The 15,579-nt window shown below is 46.6% G+C and overlaps 1 protein-coding gene across 2 annotated transcripts in view; it reads left to right on the top strand.

The window, feature by feature from the left end:
* Positions 1–349: 349 nt before the first annotated feature.
* Positions 350–15,579, top strand: part of CCNL2 (cyclin L2) — an 81,871-nt gene continuing 66,641 nt past the window's right edge. Inside the window, exons 1-4 of one of the 2 annotated variants that reach the window (XM_069610117.1) lie at positions 350–910; positions 3,155–3,229; positions 14,463–14,572; positions 15,076–15,196. In XM_069610117.1, coding sequence (XP_069466218.1) covers positions 665–910; positions 3,155–3,229; positions 14,463–14,572; positions 15,076–15,196 — 552 coding nt within the window. In that variant the 5' untranslated portion in view covers positions 350–664. Of the gene's footprint in view, positions 911–3,154; positions 3,230–14,399; positions 14,573–15,075; positions 15,197–15,579 lie in introns of those variants that run through there. The other variant, XM_069610118.1, reaches the window with a different exon arrangement.

Genomic DNA, 15,579 nt, shown 5'->3' with positions numbered 1-15,579 from the left:
AAAATTTAAAAAAAAAAAAAAACATGAAAGGCTGGAAGGTCAGGGCTCGTGACACAGTATTTTATATTATGCTGGGTCACGATGTATATTTGATATTTGTTCGTTTATTTAAAAAGCTTTAAATGTTGTTTTTAGGAAAATGTTCTCTTTGTTACTCGAGATTCGAAAAGTAGTCTTATCTATTGACCTTTCAAATGTTATATAAGGCTAACTTGGTTTAGCTATAGTTCATAAAACCATTCAAAAAAGGTTGGCAAGTGTGCTTAAGAGCTTGCATTTACCAGTTCCTGAACTTCCCCCGAATTCACTTTGCGAAGGAGATAAAGTACAAGCAGTACCGGAAGTCTGAAGCAACTGGCAACATTTGGCAAGGGTCTGAGTCACGCACGGCCCGTCACTTTACAGCATGAATCACGACGGGCACACGTCACCAAACCGCTCCCTAAGAACAAAGACATGACGACGTAGCACCAAGGTGGTACGATAGTCCAATCAGAAGAGACAGCACTGGGGCCAGATTTCTGTTGTGCCCAATCGCGTGCGTTGTTGTTGAGATAGTAGGTGGGGCCTCGGGCCGGAGTTTCGGTGTGAGGTAACGGCTGTTCGTGGCGTGCGCCCCCTTAGTTTCCTGTCGGAGCCGAGAGGAGAGTAGCGCTCGGGAAAGATGGCCACGATGGCAGCGACAGGCATGACGACACCGGGAACGGGCGCCGTCTCCGAGGGTATTCTAATCGGAGATCGACTGTACTCCGGAGTCCTAATTACGTTGGAGAATTGCCTGATGCCCGAATCCCAATTTTCCCAGACCCCGTCCGTTACAGACGGCCTTGGTTCGGACATTGAAAGCGCTCTGCGAAGTGTGGGTTGCGAGCTCATCCAGTCGGCTGGCATCCTGCTACGTATGCCGCAGGTGAGAACATAGCCTTTACTAGACCAAAGAGTCATATTACCGTTTGTCAATAGACTATTTTTGGGAAACTACTAGAGAAATGTCTTAAACCTTGATCAGATGAAGGCACGGTATAGTTGGTATAGTGAGTAAAGTTGGTTGTTGGGTATTCTGGCCGTCCTGCAAGTTTTTTGCTTGAAGGTAAAATGGCGGCGTGGCGCTCGGCCTACTATAGTCATTGCAGTCTGTAGATCTGTGCAGTTGATATATTACGTGAGTGTGCAGCTTCAAATGTTAAGATCTCGACGAGTTTCGATATTCGAGATTTAATAGCCCTATTTGGCGATGTTTAGGACCTTTTAGTTTACAGCGAGAAAGCTTGATATAAAATGGCGGCCAAGAGTGCAGCTGTCACAATAGCGGCGCCTGCTTGAGCTAAAGGATGTCCCTCCTTATAAGGAAGTACGTTTATCAAAGCGTTAGTCACGCTTTTTACATCGAATTGTTATGATCCGCCGATTGTATTTCTATATGCGTAGTCATTTAAAACTTTGCGTTCATGATATGCAACCTTCCGCAGCGGCCTTTTATTTTGGGGTCATCCACGGTTATAACTGCCCATATTGGTAGACACTTATGGTGGCCTGCGAACCATGTTTTTCTCCCATAAAAGAAAATGGGGAAAATCTTTACAACCTTAATAACGCAACAAAACTATCCATGACTCGATTCTGTGCGAATTTAACTTTCCCTCCTATTGCGGTTTAGCTTTAACTTGTACTGTCGCATCTAACGTGGTCATTGTATTCGTTTCCTGGTCAAACTTAATGTAAAGGAGATGTGACCATTGTTTTTTTAAGAAATGTGAGTCATATTCCAGTCCAATGCGGCAAACTTATAACTTGATGTACTTGCTTGACTTTATAGAATTAATCGTGCCCCTCTTAAAAAATCATCTCGCATCATAGGCCGTTTTGGCACAGGTAAATCGCGCTGCACGTTTTTCCTGTGTTTCCCATATGATCTGCGAGGGAATGGGTTCCAGGAAATTCAACTGCCTGCAATTCAGGAGTTATGTGCCAGTAAGACAGATCCTCTTCTCCGGGAAATACCAGCGCTCTCGTTTTCTCTGGCCGCCCACTCTTGGCCCTACTTGTGAGGCTACGATCCTTGGGGGTCATCTTCTCTCCTCCCATTTCTGAAGTCAGATTACCAACTGCACTTCCTCGGAGGCATTCTTCCCCTGGAAGCTCACTGTCTCCAGAGCTCTTGTCCTCTCAAGGATGGACTACTGCAACAGCCTCTTTCTAAATCTTCATGCCTCTACTCTCCGTCCTCTACAACTTAACCAGAACAGGACTGAAAGACTTGTTCTTGGCCTCAAGTCCTGTGATTGTATCTCTCGGCTCTGAAATCTCTTCACTGGCTATAAGGGTAAACTTCAAGAGCCTCTGCATTGTCCACAAGGCTTTCTGGGGACTGTGTCCGCACTACCTCCAACTCCCTAAGTATCTCCCTCCTCGAGCTCTCTCCGCTCAACCACCTCCAACTCTGAGGGTCAGTCGCTTTTCCAAGCAGAGAGTTGGGGTGGCAGATCTTTCTTCGGTTGGGGCCTCCCTCTAGCACAACCTCCCTGCCTCGCTCAAACTTGAGCAGGACCATCTTCGGTTCCGGAAGCAACCCAAGACCTTCATCCTCGCTTCCCCTTTCTCTTATTCTCCCCTGCTATTGACCTGCCTGTTCCACACACTGGTTACCTGGCCATCCTCTCAATTTGGGCCCAGGTCCTGGTCTGTCCAGTTGCCCCTACCCCAGCAGTTGTGGTCTGTATCTGTAACCCTGTAGTCCCCTCTGCACTTATGACCCACCTGCTGGTTGTACCCTCTGATTACCGGCACTTAGCCATCCGCTGGCTGCACCTCGTTACCTGCACTTCTCCCCCCGCTTGCATTTCACCCCTCCATGCGTTTGCGCGATCTAAATGACACGATGCCTAGTAAGATTGTTGCGCTATATAACACCTATTTAGTTGGTTTTGTCCTCCCTTTGTGTCCCCCCAATTGTCCTGTCATGCCTAGAAACACTTTTGTACATGCACGTTATAAATGCCATATCGTATAACGGGTAGTTTTCTGTGACCTGGGCATTGGGAAGTTTGAGGACATGGGGAACGAGGTGTCTATTTTTCCATTCTTTAGTGTTTTCAATATTTACTGTTGTATATATAAACATTGTCAATCATTTAATATCATTTCACTTTTTTAGGTGGCTATGGCAACTGGGCAGGTCTTGTTCCAGCGCTTCTTCTATACAAAATCGTTTGTGAAGCATTCCATGGAGGTAAGAATCTATTTGAACATACCTTTACAATAATTATCAACCGTAAATTTAGTTTAGCCAGCAACCAACGTGCATGCGCTGATAGTAGACGGGGTGTGCATATCATTAGTGGAACTTAGAGCACAGGTCAGCAGCCTGCACTGGGCCGTGATCATGTAAATTAAAGGTGTTCATGTCGCTTTGCTGTGTACCATTCTGGGTTTATATTTTAATTCTGACTAAAAACATCCAGGAGATTAATAATACACGTTCTGCATTATTTTTTTTCCTATTTGAGATTCTTAGGCAGCATACAGTCTTTTCTACACCATGCTATAAGTAGTTGTGTTACTTGGCACGACAAGGCAGGGTAGACAAGTGATCTTACTAGGCCTTGTCATTCAGTTTGTGGGAGGGAAGAGTGCAGTGGCAAAGCGCTGTAGTAATTGTTTCCAAAGCGGTAGCTCAAGTAAGTGCAGGGAGACAGGGCAATGTAGGGTTACAGTCCCTAAGTGGGCGGGAGGCCCGGAGGCAGTGCAAGGGGCTATACTGGCAATGCAGGAGCATGGTGCCCATGAGGTTCGGTGGGTAGCCAGGTAACCGGTCAGTACAGCAAACTGGAGCATCGGCAGGGGAAGAAAGCAGAAGCGAAAAGGAAGCTCTTGAGTTGCTTCCGGAACCTTGGGTGGTCCTGCTCAAGTTTGAGGGAGGCTATTTCAAAGGAAGGCCCCAGCCGAGGACAAAGATCTACACCCCTCCCCCACTCTGTCTAGAGAAGCGTCTGACCCACAGAGTTGGATGTGGGTGAGCAGGGGGCTCAAGAAAGATGCTTAGTAAGATGCTATATAAATTCAATAAAATACAAATACAATACAAAGAGTTGGATATTGTGTGGTCCCTGTCCCCCTAAAGCCTTGTGGAAGATGCAGAGGGTCTTGAATTTGATCCTTACAACCAGTGGAGATATTTCAGGGCTGGGGAGATGCGGTCTGTCCCTGGGCTTGAGTCCAAGGACAAGTCTTGCTGTCCTATTTTGGATTAGTTGCTGAGGGCGAAGAGTGGCGGCAGGCAGATTTAGAACGAGGCTGTTGCAGTAGTCCAGCCTAGAGAGAACCGGGGCTCTGGAGCCAGTGAGCTTCTGGGGGAAAGTGAGAAAAGGAAGAACACCTAGTAACGGCAAAGAAAGCCTCACCGCCCTAGTTGATTAGGTAATTGAAATGAGCTGTTTAGGGGGCAGTCCAAAGGTGGTAATTGATAGACTTGGCCCATGAATTCTTTATTTTCAAATCCTGTATATCCACACTTGTACATTGGGGATGTAGTTTGTTTAGATCTGCTCTGTGCCATTAGTCATGGTTTAAGGAAGGTGATGAGACGTTAGAAACTTGGTTACTAGAGCACATACCTACAACAGCTGACAATCCAGCACTAGCCCAATGGCAGCTCAAGGAATGCAAGCAGCACCAGCTGGATCCCACCTGCACCTGATGAAACACCTGGGTCCAGGAGTTGTGGCGTCCACGTTTTTGAACAAGGCAAAGTTCCAGGAGCACAGCCAGGTACTTGTACTTAAACTGATTTTCACAACACTGAGATGGTGACTTTCGTAAAACGTTTTCGAGGATCTCGTGAAAGGTAGGTTCATGTTAGGGTTGGTTCTTCCCACCTTGCATACTCCGATTCATCTCTGGAATATAGGTGCTCTCGTAACCAAAAGCTCTGATCTTATTACCGGTTTGCCCTGGCAATCCTGGTGAAGTGTTTCCATTGTCACTTTTACTTTCATATGACTTCACTTGGGGGGGGGGGGGGAGGTTGGTTTTTTTGCCAGGGTTATTTCTTGGTTCATTTTGTACTGATATGGCGGTTTCATGATTTTGGCTAGTCCCAGAATAATTAATGTTCATAGAGAGTCTGTCTCGTGAAACTAAAGGCACCGTTACATCGAATTCCACAACTATTATAACTTTGCTACTCGTCTGGGCTTTGTAAAGCCCTCACCCAGAAATTTTAATTAAGATGGGTCTGCATGTGCTGTGGCACAGTCCTAGCTATATTCACCCCTCCCCCTTTTTTAGTTTTGGCCATTACGCCACCTATAAGCCAAGCCATTGCGTTAAAGTACAGCGATGGAGAAATGGCATACAGGGAGGGGTGCCCATCTTGTCAGTGTTTGGACCATCCTGTTGACTGGCCATGCTAATACCTATAGCCATTCCCACCCACTTCCTGCTCCTCTCATCCCAAAACACAATCCTGGGATCTCTTTCAGTTAACTTATTAACAAACTTTGTGCTTTAAGTGCCTGCTGGTGTTTTTTCAAAGCAGTCAACTGAGTTAAATACTAAACGGGCCACTCTTTAGAAGCGCTCGGCACGTCATTCACTGAAAGCCTGTTAAAAACCAGCATTCGCAAAACCAACTCTTGGATTGTGTGCAAGTATTACACACCATTGATGTCTTGTTCATACCGCTGCAGCAGTGCCTCGCCAATGCCAAAACAGTTGGCTTCGAGAATACTCTGCCTTTCATCCCAGGTTGCTCATGTCTGACCCTTTGGATGGTAAGGGGCATGACCAAAACCAAGCTTTTATTTATTGGACATTTGTATGACGCCTATACAGTAGGAAGTGTCGCCACAAGGCAGTGGGCATAGGTGGAAAACTGTCCTATGCCTTGTGACATTCGGAGCGGGCAAGTGCGTTATTGGGGGGAGAAGGGCAGGGAAAAGGGATAGTATTGGGGTAGGCAGCCCAGGGGGCTGGGCAAGTGTGATGGTGTTCCTATGAGGGCTAGGGTGATGATGCAACGGGGCAGCCTCAGAAGGCTAATCAGGGAAGGGAGCCGTGGCAAAGTGCTGGTATGAAGGCGGTGAGTAGGGGAGACTGGACGAGGGATGACCGGAACCTGGCAAGATTCATATGGGACATATACATCCAGATATAGTGGCAGGAGGAGACTAGGAAGGTCTTTAGGAGCATCCAGAACTTGGAGAGCTGGATCAAGACAGAGGGGCAGTGAGGCTCCCCAATCCTGCCTGGGTCTGGCACAGGCTAAGGTTCGCAATTCTAACTAAGTGGCATTGCTAACATTCATACTTCTGAGGAAGTGCTCTACTCGCCACCCATGTCACACTTTTTGTTTGCAGCTGGCTGGACGCTGGCTTCCCCTGCTCACACTGTCTGAGCGGCAGCCTTTTCCTCGGGCCCTTAGCCGAAGGGCTGCACGGGCGGATGGCTGCCCTAGGGAATCCATTTGATTGTGGCGGGGAATCTACCAAAAAGCAGATCGGGGCGGGCTGTGGAGGCCGAAACCAGGGAGCTGGGCCCGGCAGGGAACTGGACTCAAAACATGCTGCACACAATGAAAATATGCCTAAAATACATTGGCCAAAGGATTGCGTGCCCCAAGGGCGGGAACCCTGCCGCACAAGGAGGCTGGAAGTTCTAAGAGTTTTAGATTAGGAGCTGCATGTGGCTAGCTATACCAAATTTCTTTTTATTGGTAGTCGCGGTATGCTAGTGGCAGAGGTGTTGAGGTACGTTGGGTTTTTCAGTGTGGATGGCTGTATGCGCTGCTAGACCGGGTGAGCATAACCATAGCTGCATCTTACAGTGCATGGATGTTTGGCCGTGCCTGCTGCCGGTGTCCAAACTGGTGTGTGGTATACGTACCATAGGCTTCGCAGTTTGGCTGGAGTGATCTTGTCCCGTGCGGACGGTGTGGTCTCATTAGGTGTAGTCTCTCTGGTGTGAGGGTGGGTGAGTTTATTGCAGTGTGTCACAGCGAAAGCTGCTGGCTTCCATTTGTTACGTGAGAATGTGTTTGTGCATGGGGCAACATGTCGTGTGATCTGCTGCAAATGCTGCCGGCCTCTGTGTTGTATTTGGTGTACGGTAATGTTAGTTCGACTGGGTGGTTTTGACATGGGAGGATTCAGGGGGATATTGAGGGAGGAGCTAGCATTTTAGGGCCTTTCTGAATTTCAGGTTGGTTTGTGTTGCAGATGTGTAGCAGTAGGGAGTTTCAGATGATTGACGTTTGGTGTGAGAAGGGGATCCGATCTGCCCGGCCTGTAGGGGGGGGGCAACTGGGTGGAATGCTGTGAGAGATCTGCGATTCCTTGAGGGCTAGTAGGGAACGATTTTGTTGTGAAATTGTTAGTGGAGTTGGCAGTTCTATCCTGAATTGAGGCGCTGGGCTTGCATGGTTCTGCATGATGCCGCTGTCCTGATCTGGGCCCGTCTGGCATTCAAGGTCCCTTTCTCATCATAGCCCCACCTGTCCTCCCTTCATACTCCTGTGGCTAGTGCACCTGCCAAAGTCAACTAGTGGTTGTAGCCTGTCAGTAGGATGGTGTAATCTATGGTATCAAAGGCTGGATGAGCCTAGGGAAGGTTCTAGGGGATTGTTGGCTTGGGCATAATGTCCAAGTTGTTTGTATGCTGCGCGGTCCATCAGTTTGGCGCTGGGTGATGCATTCAGCTGTCAGAATTGATTGTATATGTAACATTTAGACGTTTTTGTACTTGTTCTGATGGTGAAATTAATTGTTTTTCTAGTTCTGCACGGTGTTTTTGTAAAAACCAATTGCAATAAAAAAAAACTTTTTGGGGAGACAGTTGAATGTAGCGGTGTCCCAGGCCCCAGTATAGAGTATTGGTCTTTAAATTGGATTGGTTATGAAGTGGGGGGGGGGGGGGGCAGCTGGTCATGTAGTTGTCGGGCATGCTGTGTGAGGTGGCACGTTGATTTCTGACCCTGCCCTTCTTTAAACATTTAAACAAAGAGGTTGCTGTTAAACCTTGAAATTTCTCCAGTGGCTTAAAGGCACGCGCCCTTATGGGGTAAGTGACTACACTAAAAGGTCTTATTTGCGGTATCAGACAGCTGTGTGAAGTGCTTGGCTTTCGGGTGTGACCATGAATTCCCTGATTGTACCTCGGTTCTTTTCACAGGGGGCGGTGGGCTCACTGGTGATATTCCTGTACTTTAAAAACCCACCGCAAAGGGCTGCTGTGTATGTTTACACCAGCTGTACCCTATTGATCCTCTCTCGTGGATGGTTGGTTGGGTAGCTGTTAATCTACCCGAGGGCTGATGATCCGACTCAAAGTGCTGTTCCTGCCCGGCCCAACTGTTGGGTCAACTGGGTCTTTTCAATAGCTGTGTACGTTTCTTGGAGAACAAGTACCTGAACTAACACTAAGGCCTTCAAAGATGCTAATTCCACAAGACTCTTATTTTTCTTATCTGGTCGTTGGCCGTGGCACGGTTGGTCTAAAAGTTTGTGTCCAAATAGTGGAAAATGCTGTCGGTTTGTCTGTACCCATACCCATGGAACGATCCAAGATTTTAGCAAGAGGACCAACCATGTCCAGGAGACTCTTGCCAGCCTTGTGTGGGGTGAGGGGAACCATTAGTCTTCAATGGGAAGGGCCATGTTCTTCTGAAGGAAATCTTGTTTGAACACATGGGATGGGTGGTTAAGTCCTTCTAGTACCTACCTAAGGTAGGTCAGTGTGAAAGCAGCCCCCATGTGCACTTGGATGTAGGCATGAATGGCCTGGTGCAAGCTGCTAGACAGCCGTAATGTCAATTGCGCCCTCAATTCTACGCAGCCCTCCATTTCTTACTCACCAAATGTCACTTATCAATAGCTAGTGGTGAGCAGTTTGTGGCTTTGTCAGATGCCGTGTCTACTAGGAAGAGTCACTTAAGCAAAACATGCGCGAGAGGTTGTGGTGCGGTCCAAGTCTTGAGCACTAGGTGGAAATCCCATATGGGGTTGGGAGATCGAACTCTTGGGTGTGTTCTCCGATCTCCTCCCCTCCAACCCCCCCCCCCTGCATCCCTCTTAAGAAGACTGGGTGTGCACTTTTGAGACTGGACACTTGGCATTGGACTAAGGTTTTCCAATGTCTTGTTGGGGTGGTGGATAAGCACTTGGATGGTTGCAAGGCCAATCCCATCTCTGGGGAAGTTTTACTTTCTATTTCCAAGGAATGGGCCATCAGCTAGAACAGCTAAAATAGTTGGTGCCAGAAACTTGGGCATAGGCGAAAAGGGAGGGGTGGTTTTAATGGTCCTCGGCCACCATGATGACATGAGCCCTTGTTCTCTGAATACACTGGTGAAGAGAAGTTTCATTGTATTAGCGCATTGGGTCACTGGTAGTCCAGGCTTAGGTGGTCATGAAACCTTGGCGGGAGGATATACTGGTGACAACGCATGATATTCAACCTGTTGCAGATTTCCCTGGAGGTTGAGCCTTTCAGGGAGGACTCCACTGGGGAGGGAAACACTGCTGATAGAATCTGCACTGGGATGTGACAGTAGGTTGGAATCTATCGTGCACATTAAATTGGGATGTTGGCTGCCGTGAGTGGTGCCTTTTGCTTCATATAGGTTTTGATCACTGGGTTGTCTTTACTTTATAGATTTATATTGTGCGTGCCATGGGCCCGTAGGCTTAAGGATGCAACAAAACAAAAACTATGCAAGAAATAGGCAGATGGCTACAGAGCAGACACAACTGGAAAGCAATGCAAGCAATAGTTTTTTAAAAAAAATCTGTTGATGCACCTCAATTCAGAGGCAGATCATTCCGAGCCTTTGGGGGAAGCTATGTGAAAGGCTCCCTTTGCAGCCTTCATTGTCCTACACCTCTGGATCATCCGAATCTCCTGATTGCTAGATATGAGCGATGGTTTTCTTGGCTAAGAGATCCTGCAAGTATGCAGGAATTTTGCCCTGCCTACATTTGTGTGATTACAAGAAGCCGAAACCAGATCCTACCGTGAACCAATGTAAGACTCTTGCAGCTGGTACGTGATCTCTCCGGGCAAGACGCATGACCACTTGCACAGCTCCATTCTGGGTAACGCCAGAGCAGCATATTTTTGCACCTACAATTGCTCTTGCGATCGTCTGCGTTAGCTTGGGTAATGATAGGCCTTTGGTGAGTCTGCAGTTTAATATAATATGCAGAGGCTGACGCCAAGCTCCCAACATGCACCTTCATGCTGAGGTACTGATCAAAGATAACGCCCAGTGTCTTAACTTTCTTAAGAGGGATTATTTTAGAGGCCCCAATATGAAAGCATTCATATGCCGGTCCAAGTTTCTGAATCGAACAAGGAGAGCCCACAATCAAAAGCTGAGTTCTATCTTTATTCAAGGATAGGCTATTTTGAACCATCCAGTTCTCTATCCATGCATCTATTTTGTTCAACTGAGCTTCATGATTACCAGTGATGGGTATTGCCGCACTGCGTATCGTCGGAATCGAATATCACCCCCTCTTTGCTGAAAGGGCAATGAAAGGAGCTGTGAAGATATTATACAAACAGGGTGAAGTACAGGAGCCCTGCGGAACATCAAATCTTAAAGCGATGGGTGTTGCTTCTGCTTCCTTAAAGAAAAACTCTGTTGTCCCGGTTGCAGAGTAAAGATGATATCCACTGGGCTGCTGTGTGAAAAATGTGCGACTTCCCTCAACCTGGCGACCATGATGGGGTGGTCCACCAGGTCAAAGGCTGCCGTCAAGTCCAGCAGCATCAACATGGATACTTCTTATCCATGTGATCTAAAAGCTTAGCCTTCAATTCAAGCAGAGCTGTCCCTGTACCAAACCCTGACCTAAAACCCGATTGGGGGACACTTGAAATGGGGGGGTGTTTTCATATGCTCTGCAACTTGCTTATAAGCCACCGTTTTTTTTAATAGGCAATGGTTATTGGTAGTCGGCCTGTAATTATTTGAGATGTCAGCCGGAAGTCCTGGTTTTTTGGGGATTGGAGTTAACCTTCCCCGAAGGATAGATTAACAAATTAACAGCTTCAAGTAAGGTGGGCGGGCAGGCTTTTAGGATAGCCTCACAGGGATCACTTTTACATTTTGTGGCCTTTAGATGTTCAACTATAGTGGCCAGTTCAGCTGTAGAAATAGCAGTGAAGCGAAATTGCAGACTGGTCTTTGGCAGCAACTTTATACCAGGGGTGACTGGGTGGAATGAGTTATTATTATTATTTTTTTTTTTTACTTCGAGAGAACCATACATTTTTTCCCCTTCTCCTTTTTAGCGGGGCTAAAGTGTTAGTGATGCTAGCCAGGTTAGATGGAGACCTTGACAATTCATCAGATGAGGTAAAACTCGAAGATTAGCCAGTGGGCTTAGATGGGGTTCTACCCTTTCTACAGTAATGTAAGATTTCTAGTCGGCACCCCTGGCATTTTTCCGTCCTTCAATTTCTTTGGGAATTCAGCCTGCACAGAGCACTCCACAAAGTGCTCAAAGCCCGGGTAATTACCATCCTTCGGTTCAATCTAAGGTATGCCCCAAACAGTGGGTGGGAGATTAGCCCGAGTCTGATGGTGCTAGCTGGAGATGTAAGGCATTGTCCTCTTCCTCATGCCCCAACCAAAAACTAAAGTCGCACATAAGAAGGAAACTAGTATTCTACAGAGGAACTAGTATTCTAAGAAGGAAACTAGCATCTACACAGGAATGCATTGTTTACATGGTTCTGTATCATTGCTACCAAATGGGACTGAACGTTTGCTTATGGTCTGTTCTCACTGCAGATCTTCTGTGCCTTGGGAAGATCGAGAAGTAAGCTTCAATCGGTTGATGGTGGTTAATAACTCCCTTGTTCCACAGTGGTGGTTCCTTAATTGTCCATCTTGGTGGTTTCCCTGGTGCACATGCTGATCAAATCTGTTTGGGTGCCAAGTCCTTGAGCTAGATTGATGCCACGAGGAAGGTGCTCAACTAGATGCACTTCAATTCAGCAGGGGTACAAATTAAGTTGCAAGCTACTAGCCAGGCATAAAGTCACTCGCCCCTTCTTTACGCAGTGTTAGGGTGTCTATCAGATCCATAGTGGGTTAAATTAAACTCTGGCACAACCTTATTGAACAGTGGCCTGTGCTTGCATGTTTCTTCCTAGGCTGTGATGGAAGTGCTCGAGTGGGCCCACTATTGCTGACTGATCGAATCCTGGCTCCTTGAGTAGGAAATTGACTGACCTCTTGGCAAATGAGTTTTGTTTGGGCTTGGGGCCCACTTAGTCTGCAAAAACGTTTCCATTTTGAGCCTGGTTCTAATAGGTGTTGTTTACCTGGAATGGCTTAGGCTTCAAACAATCGATTGATTGTTTACCTTAATTTATTTTACTGTCAGCAATTGTTCCCCCACAATTCCCAGAAGATCGCAAAGCTTGTTCTTCATCCAGCAGGGGGATTGAAACGGAAATCCTTGAGCAGGGCACTGGTGCGTGCTGATCTACTTTACCTGAGGGTACACATTCCTCTGAGAAGTGTGCACACAAGGGGGATCTATGGAGTCTACTCTTGAGGCCATCGGTTTCGCCCATGCTTTGTGTGGTAGCTTTCTTCAGTTCCCTCCACTCTGACAAGATAACATACACTACAGAACATAATGGCCTGTTTGAGGCATTGCAACGCATCGAGTATGTCCGTAAATGTCCACCCCAACAACTGAACGGGTTGTTTATCAAGCAAGGAAGGGCCTCTTCTGCTATTTTCTGCGTAACTTCCAGCCCTCCTTTGCTGGGCTGATAGTACTGCCACTGCTGTAGCAGGTCTGCGCCAATTGCTTTTGGTTGGAAGAACTCAGAATGTGGTCAAGGTATGATGAGATTCTGGAGCCTTAGTAGGGCAGGGGTGTCTCCTGCGAAATATGATTTTTTTTTTTTTAGCAACCCCGTTTCTCTCCCTCTAGATCGGTGGTATTCAATGGGGGAGCCAGGTTCTATAACGTATGTATAAGCAGATTTTCTATTAAAAGCGGTCGCCTTAATCTTTTCTTTAATATTAACGGTAATCTTCGCTTGAGTTTCGAGGGGGGCCCTGGACGTTTTAGGCCCCCACCAGTTTGAAGACTGCCACTGTAGATCTTAAGTCGGGTGGTAATTACTCATGTTGGCAGGAACAGACCACCCTTTTGTATGCCAGTAGTGCACGCCGTCTGCACCACTTCGAGTCTGGTACTACTCCTTGCCAGAGAGCAGCCTAGTGTGCGCACACATGACGACCTCCCTACGATGTTGGACTTAATTATGTGGGGCCCATGATTTCCTAGTCCCTGTTGGGTGGGGTTTTTTCGTCGGTCAGCAAATTGTACCTGTATAAGATGCTCAATACTTGCCCATAAGGCTTCCTCCTTGCAGGTTAAGTGGCGACAGTCTGATCTCTTCCCCGGGCCAGGGGTTGGCAGTTTTGCACGGGGTTCCCTGTCTCAAGATCTCCCACGATAAGGACGAGGGACTAGGAGATCACCAGAAGCTCCACAGTTTACACCTGCAGGATCTGTGTAATTCTATACTTCATTTTTAGTGATGGATTTGGGTCAAATATTATTTCAGTGTTTTGAGTGCCCTAATGTCCCTAGCCCTATTTGTTGGTCTTCTGGTAGTGTTTTATCCTAGTGGTTAAAGATGGATTGGCTTGTTTGTGTGCTTTTGAAGGGACGTGATGCTAGATACACCATCTACTCTGTTGGATTTCTCTTTGCTGTTAGGGATCCTCAGACATGTACCTGATCGTCTGGTTTTGAGGGATTTGTTGTGGCGACATGTGCTTCCTTCAGGCCCTGCCCTTGCACGAGTTGGTCACTGAACCCTTCTTTAGCTTGCCCAGTCGCGTGGCCAATCGATACTTTTGCTGTGGCGTCTAACCCCTCGCTTGCGTGGTTTCCGCTTTGCTTGTCGCATCTGCCAATGTGAAAGGCAGCACTGTTTCTCTTCGTGGAAATGACATATAATGAATGTGTTGAATCGGGCCATATTCTGTGCCCAGTAGAATGTTGTTTTTTTGGGGTGATGTCAGATCTTAAAATAAAATGTGTTGTGGCCTGATGTTGGGCAGTCCAGCACAATGCAAACATTGAGGATACTTTGAGGAGACTTCTGATGCGCTCCAAATTGTGTTTAGAAAGGAACGATTTCAGGGGATGGTTTTTATTTTGCACATTTGCCTCTCGAGTGGCCCCACCCATTATGCCCGTCAATCCTGTTTGAATTTCGGCATGTAGTTTAGTACTCCGCTGCATGACTTTGTTACATGTTGATTTTGATAATTTTGTAAAATGTGCAGATTGGGAGGGCTTTTTGACAGATTTGCATTTTATGTTGTATTCATCTGCCATTTTTTCTTATCCCTCCTTAAGCTGTTGGAGGCTCAGTTCCTGAATTGAACAAAACATCAGTATGTTGCAATACTTCTATTTCAGCATGTGTCAATGGCCTGTGTACATTTGGCATCCAAACTGGAAGAGGCACCAAGACGTGTAAGGGATGTGATCAATGTCTTTCACCGACTTCGACAATTGAGGGAGAAGAGGTGAGATAAAACATGTTCTTTAAAATGCTTAAGGGGAGGAATGGTACTCGCTGCAAAAGTAGTGCAATTCTCAAATGTTAACATTAAGTAGACTAGAAGTTACCTCAAACCAAGCTTGTTGCTCCTACATTGTTGCTTGCGCATGGGATGTATGAATACGTCTGCAAATCCAGCGTTAGCTACTAGGCGAACCGCTTTCTCTACTGCAGATTTCCATGACGCTTCTGGGTAGTTATTGCTTAGTGAATGCTTTGTTGCAGGTCCCGACTAGGTGCTGTTACAATTATCAAAAATAGCACCTTGTTTGTGGTCTTGACTTAATCTCATTCACCAAACGTATTTGGTTAAATCGGGCCGATTAGTGATTTAATGTGACCGTATGTTCTAGAGGCTTTGCCCGTGCTTGAAGTTCATACGGCTATGTATTTGGATGCAAACGTGTTAACCCTCTTGTATGACATGCTGAACTTAGTTATTTTTTTCTTTTTTTTTTGTCTTTCTAGAAAGCCTGCCCCTTTAGTTTTGGACCCGGACTATGTCAGTCTGAAAAACCAAATCATAAAAGCAGAGCGGCGAATCTTGAAGGAATTGGGGTTTTGCGTGCATGTAAAGCATCCTCACAAGGTGGGTACAATTTGCTGCACAACTTCTTCTCAACTGATTTCGCCCCCTCCCCTGTTTTGAACACGTGAGAATTTTTTTGTGGGCTTCCAGTGCTTTTTAAGCTTTGAAATGAGGCTGTTGGCGCTTAAAATACATGCTTGGTGTTTACGGTTAGCCTGAAAAGGCCAAACATTTTTTCTCGAACATGGAAAGTGTTTTCCCCCCTCTCCAGGTGTCCTTGATTGAAATCTGATTTGGTTTGCAGACTGCACTGTCCCTTCCAAGTACTTTTTACATGATGCACACACTAAGGAGTGGATAGTCCAAACTGAACCTGAAGCCTTTTTGCCCTGGTAGAGCTAGTGTTACAGCATGGTTGTTCCTTCGTTAAAAGCTATGACTTC

This window comes from Ambystoma mexicanum, chromosome 8 (assembly GCF_040938575.1).
Source record: "Ambystoma mexicanum isolate Mex_15411 chromosome 8, UKY_AmexF1_1, whole genome shotgun sequence".
Taxonomy (NCBI): domain Eukaryota; kingdom Metazoa; phylum Chordata; class Amphibia; order Caudata; family Ambystomatidae; genus Ambystoma; species Ambystoma mexicanum.
The sequence above is the reverse complement of the archived record's forward strand: the minus strand, read 5'-3'. Positions and strand labels throughout refer to the sequence as shown.